General features: G+C 41.5%; 1 protein-coding gene across 2 annotated transcripts; it reads right to left on the bottom strand.

Moving 5' to 3' along the window:
* Nucleotides 1-248: 248 nt before the first annotated feature.
* On the bottom strand, nt 249-13,082 carry tnfaip1 (tumor necrosis factor, alpha-induced protein 1 (endothelial)). 2 transcript variants are annotated; one of them, XM_061718649.1, is made up of 8 exons: nt 12,906-13,082; nt 12,679-12,727; nt 8,677-9,043; nt 6,639-6,808; nt 3,661-3,744; nt 3,266-3,318; nt 2,522-2,717; nt 249-1,013 (listed from the first exon to the last, which is right to left on the bottom strand). In XM_061718649.1, exons 3-8 carry the CDS (start codon nt 8,933-8,935, stop codon nt 771-773), a joined length of 1,005 nt encoding a protein of 334 aa, XP_061574633.1. In that variant the 5' UTR covers nt 8,936-9,043; nt 12,679-12,727; nt 12,906-13,082; the 3' UTR covers nt 249-770. The 2 variants fall into 2 exon arrangements, with proteins under 2 accessions (XP_061574633.1, XP_061574634.1); XM_061718650.1 differs by having other exon boundaries at nt 12,917-13,082.
* Between the last annotated feature and the right edge of the window lie 1,570 nt (nt 13,083-14,652).

Genomic DNA, 14,652 nt, shown 5'->3' with positions numbered 1-14,652 from the left:
AACATTAATCTCGACATTTCAACTTTTTTCTCGAAGTGCATAATGAAAAAAAAAATCTTCCCCAGTTATAACTAATATAGAAACATGCAGCATGTGTTGTCTTCATTTTAAGGCTGATACAAGACTTCATTTTTTGCGGCTCCAGACATATTTTTTTGGGGTGTTTTTGGTCCAATACGGTTCTTTCAACAGTTTGGGTAGAGTTTCCCTGAAATCATAACCAAGACAGAACGATAGAATAACAGGGACTTTTATCTTCACAGGCGTTCAGATGAGCAGCAACAGATCAGAGTCACAGCAACTCCAGTCAAACTAAAACATGTGCATCTGGAAATATGAAACACTAAAAGTAGAACAATATACTATCCTGCTGATGCAGAGTTGGAGTAATGTTTCTAACAATATTTCTACCTCTATAAAAAGTGCATTTTACCGATGTGTTTTTACCACTTTTCACTACTATTCTATATTTAATGAAAGCCACAGTTCTGCATATATTAAAGCAGCTGCTCTGCATCATATTCTGATTTATGCACCAATCCTGATGGAAAGAGCTGACAATCACTGAGTTAAAAGCTCACATTATTTCACCGAGGCCTCGACAGGAATCTTTCTTAGACTATGGCAGAGAAAGTCAATTAATAAAAGATAAGAAAGAACATTTGAGTGTCAGACTTCATAACGAAAAAAAAAAAAAAGGAAAAACACAACCACCACCAAGAATCCCAGCGTGAGTATTGAAATGTGTCCGGGGGTTTGGTGGTTCAGTCTCAGTGTCCCAGCGGGCGGTCGTCGTATGTGCTGTATCTCTTGACGTGTGTGCGGCGGACCCGGTCCCGGTCCCGGTCCCGGGGCTCCGGGCCCCCGGGCCCGTCCTCCTCCTCGCTCAGCGAGCCGCAGGCGTTGTAGCTGCGGCGCGTGGCCTCCAGCAGGGAGTTGTCCGGCAGCGGCATGGTCTCGTACAGCAGCGTGTTCAGAGTCTCCTCGTAGATCCGGGCCTCGGGGAACTCCACCTGGAGAGGGAGGACACGGGTCAGAGGATGGTTCATGTCCCGGTCCACCTGCTCACGTCACAGTTGCTGATCTAAGTAGATTAGAGCCAGTGAGTGCGTTTACATGGGAAGTTTAATTCCTCTTTAATTCAGAATTAAAATTAAATCAGATTTAAAATGAGTAAAAATGACCATGTAAACACCTAATTCCCAATGAAAATGGCCATTCCAAATTAAACTCAATTCCGAAATAAGTGGCTGGTTTATTCTGATTTTAAATCTGAATAGAATAATTCCATGATCATGTAAACACTCATTCCTCTTTAAATTAATTCTGGTCTTTCTTTCTGCTCGTTCCCTCTCCCGTCTGTCTCCATGATCTTATATTCCACTGGGCTGGTTTTCCTAACAAAGTTTCAAGATGCAGCAGCAGTAAACGCTGGTCAAGAGCAGAGACCATTTATTTAAAAAATAGAAATAATTAAAAGAACAGATGGAAACAGGAAACATCAAAATTATGAGCTTTTCAAAGTTTCAAAGCAGCTAAGTTAGTTTTTCTTCCGGTAGTTTAACTTCCGGTCCCCCCCCTATCCAATCAGAACCTTCCCAACCCCCAGACCTGGAGAGGAATTGGAGAAAGACCATCAAACGTGTTTTCCGTGTAAACCTCAATTCGGAATTAATATTTCCATGTAAACTGGAAGGAAAATAGTTTAATTCAGAATTATTTAATTTAAAATAATTAATTCCGAATTAAAAAACATCATGTAACCGTGGCCACTGAGGCCACGTTTCCACATAGCCGGGTATTTACAAAAACAGATATTTCCCCCTCTACGTTTTGAAAAATACCATCATTTACACAAACCTGCATAAATATCTGTTAAGGTGCTATGAGCAGCCAAACCTACAGGGGGCAGTGTAACGAGAAGATAAAGTCATGCTAGCCAATCAGAATCCTGGAAAAAAACAACAAATGACACGAGTAACTTCCAGTTACTTCCAAGATGAACAAGAGTCTTTCGTTTGGAGTGACAGAGAAGTGGAGTTACTTTTAAGTGTGACTTTAGAAAATAAAACAGGTAAAATACAAGAAAATATTGACGGTGGCCAAACAAATTGTAAACACAGGTGTCACTCATGACGCTGGTGACGTTTCTGTCTCATAATGTGACGTTCTGAAGCCTAAATGTCCGTTTCTCTCCGTTTACAAGCAAACGTGAAGATGGAGGTTTTAAAAATCTCCACTTTGGCCGGAGTTTTCAGAAATGATGGTTTTTGGAGACTTTGAGCTTCGTTTTCGTGTAAACGAACGGACAAAACGCATGAAAACACCACCGTTTTTGATACGTGTAAACGGGGCCTGAGTCACTTTGGTTTCCTGCATGTAAGCTTGCATGGTTGCCGTATTCTTCCCTCTGGCTTGGGCCAGTGTGTAACGGCCGATGGAGTAAAATTGGTGGCCCAGTTTTCAGGAAATGTTGCAGAGCACCAGGTGCCGTTAGTTTGAGATCATTGGTTCTCCTCACCTTGGTCTGCTTCTTCTCTGTAGCGTAGACGATGGAGGTGCAGCACACCTCGGCCAGCTTGCGGCTCTGGCCGTAGAACGACCAGCAGCAGATCTCGTCTCCGATCACGTCCTTCATGAAGAGGACGCGTCCGTTGAAGTTCAGGGAAAGCCGGTCAAACAGCTCGATGTTCTTCAACAGGTTGTCGTCAGAGTTGCTGCAAAGACAAGAACAAACCGAAATGAAAAAGCACTTTGGTAAACATTAGTTGAGAGAAAAAAAACATTTAAATTCTGATAGACCAGGGGTCAGCAACCCGCGGCTCTTTAGCGCCGCCCTAGTGGCTCCTGGAGCTTTTTCAAAAATGTTTGACCTTTTTTTTCCTTTTTTTCTTCCTTTTTAATCTCAACATTTCGACTAATTCCTCGACATTTTTGACTATTTCCTCGACATTTTGACTTTTTTCTCAACATTTTGACTTTTCTCGACATTTCGACTATTTCCTCGACATTTCGACTTTTTTCTCCAAGTGCATAATGAATAAATTAATCTCCCCCCAGTTCTAACTAATATAGCTACATGCAGCATGTGTTGCCTTCATTCTTAGGCTGATACAAGACTTTTCATTTTTTGCAGCTCCAGACATATGGTATTTGTTTTTTGTGTTTTTGGTTCAATGTGGCTCTAAAACATTTTGTGTTGCCGACCCTGTGACAGACTGAATACCAAGGAGAAGAACAAGGAGCAGAGGAACGAAGGCCTCACCTGGTGTAGGAGTACTTGTTGTTGCTCCGGTTGTACACCAGCTTCACTATCGGCTACAGAGAAACAATATCAAACTCAAGCAAATGGATCTCACCGTGTTCAAACTCCACTGCGACGCTGCAAATTCATCAGCCATTTGGAAGGAAAACATATGAAGGCTGAACATTCTTAATCTTAGAACTGGTGTTAAAGGGATTTAAATGCTTGAACAATGGTACTTGATCTGTTCCTCATACAAAGATACAGGCAGCTAAAGAAAAGGTTATTTAAAAATGTTGAGAAGAAAAAAAAAAAAAGAGATTTTGATGAACAAGAAAAGCCCGAGTAGGATTAATTAACCTTTCCTGCTGCAATAAACTTTATAAGACGTTCCAGTGGTGGGGACTTGTATTTACCTTGGTAGAAGACTGGATGAGCCGCTCCTCCTCTTTAATGGAAGTTATCACAGGAATAACACACAGTGCTTGCTCTTTATTGCCCTGTCAGAAAAACAATGTACTCCAATTAACAAATCTGTTTGTTGCTCTGGTTATTTCTGTACTGGTACATTTTAAAGACAAAAATGGAAAAAGCTGGGATCAAATAGAAAATACAAAAAAAAAAAGAAAGATGATTCTAGACACCAACCCACATCTTGCTGGTGATTGTGCTGATAAGCTTAAAACAAAAAAAAAAAAAAAAAAAAGGGGGTGCGTGTGTGTATATATATATACACAGTATATATATATATATATATATATATACACATTGAATATATTTTGCAGTAGTTCAAACATAAAGAATGTTGTGTACACATGAATTCATATAAAAATTTTAAATGAAGTGATTTCAGAGTTTTTTGTCAAGCTGAATTGGCACTAGCCTTAAAAAAAGTCATGTGGTGCAACCATGATTTATATTAAAATTAATTAATTTCCTTAACATCTTGACATCTTTTTTAAGTTTTCAGTATTATACAAAAATGGTTGTTATTTTAATGGTCGCGCCACACGATATTTCATAAAATGGACGTCAGTCAAACTTTGTTTGTATATTATGATGAAAATATAAATATAAATGTGTATAAATCTTATACACTACAAGACACTTCAGAAATCATGCCAGATAGAAGAAGATTGATTTAAATACATTTAGAGTGATTTTAAAAAAAAGTTTTCTAAACCAGAGTCCTGGTCGGACGGTCGTACCACATGACATTTAGACGCTTAAAACAATAAAATCCCAAATAACCTCCATATGTGGGACAGGTAGGTCATATATATGGTATTTTTTTATCCATTTAAACCTTTTTTGAATTGAAAAAAAAAAATAAAATCAGAGAACACACACACACACACACACACACACACACACACACACACACACACACACACACACACACACACACACACACACACACACACACACACACACACACACACACACACACACACACACACACACACACACACACACACACACACACACACACACACACACACACACACACACACACACACACACACACACACACACACACACACACACACACACACACACACACACACACACACGAAGAGCTCTGGTGTCTGCTGCCGTATCCATGGTTTCCAGACAGGATTTCCAGTTTCCACCTGCCCCTCGGTCCGTTCTTAATGAGCTCTGGCCCAGAGACGACAGCAGCATTTCTGGGCCACGTTCCGCCTAATAATCACACTGACTTTCAGCTCTATCTCTTGCAATCTCAGATTAAATTCTCTGAATCTTCAATGATTCGTGTACACAAAAGCAGTGTTTCCCAATCAATCAATTAAATGTTGCTCTGCTCTAAAGACACCTGGCTTAAATCAGTGAAGATGTGACGGACTTGCTCAGACATCGATGACGAGGAGGATTAGAGCAGAGCAGGGTCCACCGAGGAGCAGCTTTATTACATGATCGCATTTATAAAAATATATATATATATATATAATATAAAAATAAATACACTGCTCTTAAAAATAAATAAGAGGGAACACAAAAATAAGACATCCCAAATCTGAATGAATGAAATAGTCTTAATAAATACTTTGTTCTTTACATAGTTGAATGGGCTGACAATAGAATTTATCAATGGAAATTAAATTTAGCAGCTCATGGAGGTCTGGATTTGGAATCACACTCCAAGTTAAAGTGGAAACACACACTACAGGCTGATCCAACTTTGATGAAATGTCCTTAAAACCCATCCAAATGAAGGTCAGTAGTGTGTGTGGCCTCTGCGTGCCTGTATGACCTCCCTACAGCACCCGGGGGCGCTGCCGAGCAGGTGGAGTGTCCTAAGGGACGTCCTCCAAGATGTGGACTAAAGCCTGATTTATGGTTCTGCGTTAAACCAACGCAGAGCCTACGCCGTTGCCGTGACGCGACGCGTTGTGCGTGTGGTACGCGTCGACACGTACCCTACGGCATAGGCACGGCGTCATTTTGACGCAGAACCATAACTCGGCCTTGAGGATAGGAGGAGGTCGTTGGTGACTTTGAGGAGGGCTGTTTCTGTGCTGTGACGTGAGTGGAAGCCAGATTGAAATGGTTCAAACAGGTCATTGGAGGCGAGGTGGGGTTTGAGATGGGTGGCGACAGCACATTCCAGCTAGGGGAGGTTGGAGATGGGCCGGAAGTTGCTCATGGTGTCAGGGTTGAGTCTGAGTCAGAACTCAAGAAGGAGTTGAGGAAGTCGTTGCATTTGGTTACTGTGAAGAAGCTGGAGATGTTATCACTGGGTTGGAGGAGTTTATTTATAGTGGAGAAGAGAGCCTTGGGGTTGGACGAGCCGCAGTGGATGAGATTTGAGTAGTAGGTGGACCTAGTTGAGTTGAGGGCTTCTTTGTATTGGTGGAGATGGTCCGTATAGGCTTGGTGATGGACAGTTAAGCCAGTTTTTTTTTGAAGAGTCTTTCGAGACAAATGCACACGCCGATTCACAAATGCACAGGACAATTCAGACGTGCATAGGACAAGACACACACATGTATTTCTGATGCACACACAAATATAACCTGATTTACAAATGGTTTTTGGTCTGTGGACTTGGCTGCATTTGTGTGTGAATTTTGAGACTCCCTTGACTTGCCTCAATCCACAAATGTCTCTTTTTTTTTTAATTTTGAATTAAAAAACATGTAACCGTGGCCATTCTGTATCTGTTGAGTGCATTTAATTTGGTTCACTACACTTCAACACTGAGGTCGTTATATTGACATTAACATCCTCAAAGTGTAGAAGAACCTTGGAACTTTTATTCAGCCTCCTTGGTTTTATTTTCAATTGAACTGTGGAGCAAGTGAGTGTGAAGAGCACAAATATGGCAAATCCTTCGGACTGGGTCGTGCATCAGTAGTGCTCGTACACTGACCTGCAGGGTATTTTGACACAGTTCTACGAGACCCTGGATGAGGTAGAAGTTGGCCTCGGCCAGCAGCTCCTGGACGGCCTGCCGGCCTTTGGGTAAGATGACGCTGCCATCGCGGAGGTAACAAAGGATGATGCCAAAGTGTTTCCCGCTACGGTCAATCAGGATCCAACCTGAAAGAAAACACTTCCATGAAGCCTCTGCACTACAGAAAGAAAAAAAAAGTACATTGAAACAACAACAAAACAGATATTTGGGTAATGTGTTGTGAAATAGAGCAGTAACAGAGGGTGCAGAGATAATAGTGTCATGACACACGATGGTGCTTGTAGGGAGAGGTGCTCCTGTTATTTAGCATTTACCCCCACCAGCTTTTCTGCTTTTGTTGCTTCTAGCTGCTTGTAAATCCCAGCTACTGCAGCTTTAAAAATAAAACCGTCTCAACCCCCAATAGAGGGAATGCACATGACGTCACAGATGCGACGTCACAGCGGTTTACGCCCACTGAGTGACAGAAAGACTGAGTGTCAGAAAGACTGAGTGTCAGAAAGAGTGAGTGTCAGAAAGACTGAGTGACAGAAAGACTGAGTGTCAGAAAGACTTGAGTGTCAGAAAGAGTGAGTGTCAGAAAGACTGAGTGACAGAAAGACTGAGTGTCAGAAAGACTGAGTGTCAGCGTAAACTTTCAGTTTGAGCAACTGGAAAACATCTAAAATAGGAAAGAGCTGTTGTGCGATCGACTGTACTCATAGATTTAGCAAGAAATCTGAGTTATCGTTTTACAGACTGCTGAAAAATAAGCTTAAGAGACAAATGGATCGCTGCAATTCACAGAAACAACTGGATTCCAGACACCGAAATGTGGATTTTTGGGTAGCTGACGTTAAATGGTTAAATCATAAAGTTCGGTGTCCGCATCAATTTAATTTCTACAACAAATCCTGCCTTGAAGTCGGACCAAGTGTCAAGACTTTTGTATGCCTTCAAGCTTTGCTTCGTGTATTTCCCCGGCATAGAAATATAAGTACATATAAATATCAGGAAACTGGATTGTTGTCCAAATATTAATGTCCATGGACCACTGGTTCTTGGGGTAACTGTACCAAATATTAATGTCCATGGACCACTGGTTCTTGGGGTAACTGTACCAAATATTAATGTCCATGGACCACTGGTTCTTGGTAACTGTACCAAATATTAATGTCCATGGACCACTGGTTCTTGGTAACTGTACCAAATATTAATGTCCATGGACCACTGGTTCTTGGTAACTGTACCAAATATTAATGTCCATGGACCACTGGTTCTTGGGGTAACTGTACCAAATATTAATGTCCATGGACCACTGGTTCTTGGTAACTGTACCAAATATTAATGTCCATGGACCACTGGTTCTTGGTAACTGTACCAAATATTAATGTCCATGGACCACTGGTTCTTGGAAACTGTACCAAATATTAATTTCCATGGACCACTGGTTCTTGGGGTAACTGTACCAAATATTAATGTCCATGGACCACTGGTTCTTGGTAACTGTACCAAATATTAATGTCCATGGACCACTGGTTCTTGGTAACTGTACCAAATATTAATGTCCATGGACCACTGGTTCTTGGTAACTGTACCAAATATTAATGTCCATGGACCACTGGTTCTTGGTAACTGTACGGGTCACTGTCAAGTCCAACTGCCCTTTAAAAGCTGATATTCAGCTGTTATTCCGTCTTCTCCACTAGTTGCAGATGTTTTTACCACTCAGTGCAGTAAGGGGGCTGGTCCAGTGGGGATGTGACTTCAATGCATCCCCTCTATACCGGCTGCTACAAACAGAGCTGTTGTTGTGGCTGAAAAAGGGGAGCCATTGGAGTAAACCACATTCATCATTTTACCACTGGGATTCAGCAAGTCTCAGAAATGTCATTAAGGTCTCTTGAATGATTGGGGACATCAAATATCCTCATTAGGACAAGATTAAATGGCCTATCGTAAACCTCAATTTGTAATGAAAGAAGCTGCTGACCAGATGAATAGATCTACCAACCTTCTTTATCAGTGAACACCTCCTTCTTCCCGCTGAACATGGCTTTCAGCATGGAGTTCTCTCTGGTCAGCACCTGGAGCGTGGAGTAGAACAGGATCCCTCCCACGTTGAGCCGGATGTACTTGTTCCCCAGACCCACGGCTCCCCGGTAGCTGCAGGTCCTGGTCTTGGGACAGGCCAGGGGGGGCAGGGGGGCCGGGGACGTGGGCCGGGACTGGGACTGGCCGTGGCGCCGGGGGACGCAGCCGTCCCCGGACATGTCCTTCTGAAGGTAGATGAGCACCCTGCAGACGGAGGTCCGGTGGTCCCCCGCCGTGGTGCCGGCTGCTGAGGAGGCCGTCACAACCTGATCTTCAGCAGATCATTCCTGCAGACACACAACCACACACACTACCTTTACATGCAGTCAAAACTCGGGTTATTGCTAATATTCCGGTTACTGAGACATTCAGAATATTCCGTTTCCATGGTAATTAATCATTCAGGATATCTGGATCAAACCAGAGACGCACGGAGAACGTGATGACGCAATTCCCGTCATTTCTGCTTCTTCTTCCTGTATCCAAATTCAAAACAAATGCTGCTTCGCTCAACTTTTCTCTCAGCTTCTTGTAAATCTTCTATCCCGGTACTTTCTACCGTCTACAAATGCAGAAATGTTCATATCCTTCATTACATTTATGAAGTGATTAGTCTCCTCCTGGTCTTGTGTTTCTCCGTGTTTATAAGAACTTCCTGGACTCAAAAGACCAGGATTCCTTGTGAACAGAACATGTGCAGAAAACAAATTCCTGTTCCGTTTGATCTGGATATTCTGTTTGGTGTTTACATGACCCAATATTCAGGTTTTAAAAAGGAGTAACCCAGGGCTCATATTGGGGTTTTTAAAAACCTGAATATGAGCAAATTCTGGTTATTCAAAGGGGTTATTGGTGTTTACATGGCCGTGCAAATTCAGGTTATTGCCAATATTCGGGTTTTAAAAGGGTTATTGATGCATGGAAACGCAGTCACACATCCAGCTGAGAAGCTAAACACAGTCTTTAAGTCATTTCAAACTGGTTCCAACTGAACAAATTATTTCTTAATATCAAAAAACTTTTATACTCTGGAAGGACAAAATATGATCCAGAACAAGCCAACCTTTTTATAGAAGGGAGTAAAATGAATAAGGTATCTTCGGCTTGGTTTTTGAGGGTAATTTTCGACGAAAAATGTTGTTGGAAAGATCAGATCGACTCTGTGGCCAGAAAGGTGTGGAAGTCGATAGGAATCATTAGGAAAATCAGCTGTTTTCAATAGATCCTGCCCGTTAACTCTGTATTCCAGTCTTGTTTATCCATTTACTTCAAAAAACATTTGTTAGAACAGTCACAGGGTCAGATTTCCAGGCCCCATCTGTTCCCCTTTTTATCTAAACTCCAGATTGTAAATATTTTTGATATCAATAAGATGCAAATCTTTTTTTTTTTTTTTTTACAAAATCCTGTATTTAAGCCAATCCCTACCACTCCACTTCCAACAATACTTTAGTATTAAATCCAATATCCACAGTTATTCAACTAGATCAGCATCTCATCTCCATCCCCCCCGATGTTGCACCATTAGAGGGAAATAGAATATTAAACACAGAGGGGTCGCCCTGTGGAATAACATCTCCAAACTAGTACTAGCACTCCGTCCCTCCTTGTTTTCAAAAAAAGATTAAAAAACAACCTCCTAGCTGAGACGTAAACAGCTGCTGACCCAGTACCATCAACGTCTCTACATGTACATACAAGTACACTGTACACTGTATACAGGGCTGGCTCAGAAAATTACAACATTGTGATAAAGTTCTTTATTTTCTGTAATGCAATTAAAAAAAACTAAAATGTCATACATTCTGGATTCATTACAAATCAACTGAAATATTGCAAGCCTTTTATTATTTTAATATTGCTGATTATGGCTTACAGCTTAACATTATATTTAACAGAATATTCTAATTTTTTGAGATAGGATATTTGAGTTTTCTTAAACTGTAAGCCATGATCAGCAATATTAAAATAATAAAAGACTTGCAATATTTCAGTTGATTTGTAATGAATCCAGAATGTATGACATTTTTGCATTACAGAAAATAAAGCACTTTATCACAATAATCTAATTTTCTGAGACAGTCCTATACTATATATCCAGATGCTCTGTTTTGGTTTATGCTACATTCTGCTCCTTTTATCATATTTTTTATGATGTCTATTTTAACTATTATTTAATGATCCTGTTTTTTTCCTAAAGTATTTCTTGTTTTACTGTCTGAAGTGCATCATAGAGAGGAGGCCACTGGATAAGCCTCTCAGGTGTCTGACCTCTCCACATTTTCTTTTATGTTGTTGTTTTGTTTTTTTAATTTCATTTTAATTTCCTCTAAACGCATTCCATTGTATTTTTTTCGTTTCTTCTTTCAAAAATGCGCAAATAAATAAATAAAAAAAAAAAAACCCAACAGACTGCTGCAATGTGTTGAAGTTACAATCCCCTCCGTCTCTGTTTTATTGATGTAAAAACATAAAAATCATCTGATCATAATAGTCCATGTTCCAGACCAGATGTCAGCACCACTCAAGGTGACCAAACTTACTTATGATTGTTGAAAAGATCCATGTCTGTAGATTATATTCTGGTATAAAACCTTCCTGAGTGGCAGCTGGATCATAGTTATCAGCTCATGAAGTTACCAGCCCCTTCAGGTTCATTGATGATTCTAAATTGGGTGAATTATACATTTCCTGAATCCTTATGGTCCTGTGAGTATTCCAGTTTTTGTATTTTGTGTCTCTGTTGTTCCTAGATGACACAGGGATAAACGATAGTATATGATTTAGGCGAAAATGGTGTAAAAATGTGTGTTGTTTAAAGAGCTGCAGTGACCTCTATGTTGGTCAGAAAGATTCACATCTTAGCTTGAATGAATGCCTAAAAGGTCCCCTTTAAAATGATACCAAAGACAATATAGTGAAACATTGACAGATTTCCTGTACATGAGTCTAAACCAGGATATGCAGCAGCATCTAAAATGTAATTTTCTGAAGGGAGTTTTAACTTCATGAGCTGATAACTCTGATCCAGCTGCCACTCAGGAAGGTTTTCATACCAGAATATCATCTACAGACATGGATCTTTTCAAAAATCATAAGTAAGTTTGGTCACCTTGAGTGGTACTGACCAGTGAAATGTTGGGCTCTGGCCCCTGGACTAACGGTGGCCCCTGGACTAACGGTGGCCCCTGGACTAACGGTGGCCCCTGGACTAACGGTGGCCCCTGGACTAACGGTGGCCCCTGGACTAACGGTGGCCCCTGGACTATAAAGGGCCTTGGTATGATATGTCTTGGTGGAGGGCATTTCACTTTAAATTGCTTGAAAATGGTTGTATAACCCCTTTCCAGACAGATGTGCAGCGATAAAGGACTCCTTTAACATCATCATGTATATCATTCCTACAAGGCAAGGATAAGAAATCCAGGAAATCGCCAAACATTAGGGCTCCAGCTTTCCAGCTGAGATCCTGCACAAGCAGTACAGTCTGACTGAAGGCTGATTTATGGTTCCGCGTTAAGGCTGATTTATGGTGCCGCGTTACACCAACGCAGACCGTACGGTGCGTGTCGCCGCGTAACCTACGCCGTAGGCCACGCCGTCGATTTAACGCAGAACCGTAAATCAGGCTTTAGTACTGACGAACTGAAGGCTGATTTATGGTTCCGCGTTACACCAACGCAGAGCCTACGGCGTGGGTGCGCTTCGACGCGTATTATACGCCGTGCCCTACGGCGTAGGCTCTGCGTCGATTTAACGCAGAACCATAAATCAGGCTTTAGTACACACGCCCTTGCCTGCGACTAAGACCCAGTGCAATCACATTTGTTTAATACATAACTGCAAGTCGGTGCTTTAAGACTGTGAATGGTCCAGCAGAACCAGCAGAGTTTAAAAGCAGTTTTCACAGGAAACTACCTACCAGCCCGTTAGCGTCTCCGTCCATTTCCTTGTCACCAAATCAAACGTTACTGCGTAAGAAAAAGGGGCAAAAAGAAGAACATATTGGTGAACAATAACACATGACAGCAGAAGGGTTGATTCCAGGCTGCTGGTTGTGTTTAGATGAACCAGAATGATCAGCTGAATGATACCAGTACTCGATCACATTCAAACTTTTTCTGCTGCTAAGTTCTCCATGTCGCTCACGTGTTTTGTACCGAGGTTCAGTCCACGAGCCTCGGAATCGAACCACCGACACCTTCCCGCTGGTTTTACTCCCGAGAAGCTGATCTTTAAAGAGTGATCAATAATCACAAGTCTGTTAATGTTGTAAAAACAAAAAAAGTAGGGAAAACTTCTCCTTCTTCTTCAAAACAATTCTGGATGAATTTCCACCATGAAGCGCAATGCTGCCCTCCACTGGCCGTTTCAGGTACTGCAGGTTCCTCGGTGCGTCCGAAATGCCATACTAAACAGTATACAGGACTGTCTCAGAAGATCAGAATATTGTGATAAAGTTCTTTATTTTCTGTAATGCGATTAAAAAAAACAAAAATGTCATACATTCTGGATTCATTACAAATCAACTGAAATATTGCAAGTCTTTTATTATTTTAATATTGCTGATTATGGCTTGCAGTTTAAGATTAAGATTCTCAGAATATTCAAATTTTTTGAGATAGGATTTTTGAGTTTTCTTAAGCTGTAAACCATGATCAGCAATATTTAAAAAATAAAAGGCTTGCAATATTTCAGTTGATTTGTAATGAATGACATTTTGAGGGCCCGAGCACTTACCCTATTGCCCTATTGTATCTGTAGGAATTTTTCTTCTGACGAAAGGAGGGCCTTTTTTCCCCCTAAACGTGCCCCAAAAGTCACCAAATATTGCACCAAGCCAGGCCTGGCAAAAAATTTGATATTTAATGGTTTGCATTCATGGCATAGGCGGCGGGTGACTGAAATATTTGGTGACGCTATATATAGGGAGGAATCCCTATATAGAATTTTGAGGTTTTTTTTCACCCAAACCGTTGCGTAACAATGATTTGAGCCTAATTTGACCAATATAATAGCAGGATTACCGGCAGTGCAGTCTCCTCCTCCTCCCGGGTCATCGCTGCCCATATGGCGGCTGCACCATCAGGTGAGCCGGTGTTAGACACTGGGGGGGTTGCTGACGCGGTGGCTGCAGCCAGGGCAGCGGTGCCCTCCGATTCACATCCGAGTCACATTGGCAGCAGCTTCGGCAATGTTTTGTGTCTGTTTCTCTTTTGGTTTAAAAAATGAACGTATATCCATCTTGGTCTTGACTTGGAGCTTTTGTTGTGTTTTGAAAGGAGCGCTGCTGGCTGTGCATTTGTAATTGGCGGACAAAAATGCGGATGTTTACAAACAACATTTGCGCTTCTGATCACCTGAGCGGTCCACAGACCAGGGGGGTGTGACTGGCTACTTTTCATTTTTTTTAACCAAAGCCTTGCTGAATTATCACCGCATTGTCACTAGGGGAGCTGAAGCAACAACACACATTCAATATTGCAGCTTTTTATTAATGTTGCGCACATATTATATCATTTTTGCAAAATACCTGGCATTGTATTTGGGGAGGCTTAGCCTTCCCTAATCCCTAGCCTTCATTACCCGCCGCCCATGATTAATGGGTGTGGCAAAATGGCCCCCTTGAAAACTTTGTGCCTCAAGCCCCACAATACGGTTTGACGTACATGCACGAAAACATCGGTATACACCTGTATCATGGCGCAACTTAAAGAAAAGTCTCTTGGCGCCATGGCCGAAACCCAACCATTTTTTAATTAATTGTGTCATTTTGGCGAAATTTATGCCATTTCTTCAGCCGCTTCAGAGCCCGAACCGTAACGTGCACCCAGGTGTGTTATACATCAAAATGTGCGTCTCCATCCTGCGACAACACGCATTACTTTTCTCTTTC

Source organism: Cololabis saira, chromosome 4, assembly GCF_033807715.1.
Source record: "Cololabis saira isolate AMF1-May2022 chromosome 4, fColSai1.1, whole genome shotgun sequence".
NCBI lineage: Eukaryota > Metazoa > Chordata > Actinopteri > Beloniformes > Belonidae > Cololabis > Cololabis saira.
The sequence above is the reverse complement of the archived record's forward strand: the minus strand, read 5'-3'. Positions and strand labels throughout refer to the sequence as shown.

Excerpts from the sequence above, each read along its gene's own strand:
- tnfaip1 (XM_061718649.1), bottom strand. The coding sequence starts at position 8,935 with ATGTCCGGGGACGGCTGCGTCCCCCGGCGCCACGGCCAGTCCCAGTCC. Across the intron at positions 3,745-6,638 it reads TGTGTCAAAATACCCTGCAG|GGCAATAAAGAGCAAGCACT; the intron begins GTCAGTGTACGA and ends TTTTTCTGACAG. Across the intron at positions 2,718-3,265 it reads AACAAGTACTCCTACACCAG|CAACTCTGACGACAACCTGT; the intron begins GTGAGGCCTTCG and ends TTGTCTTTGCAG.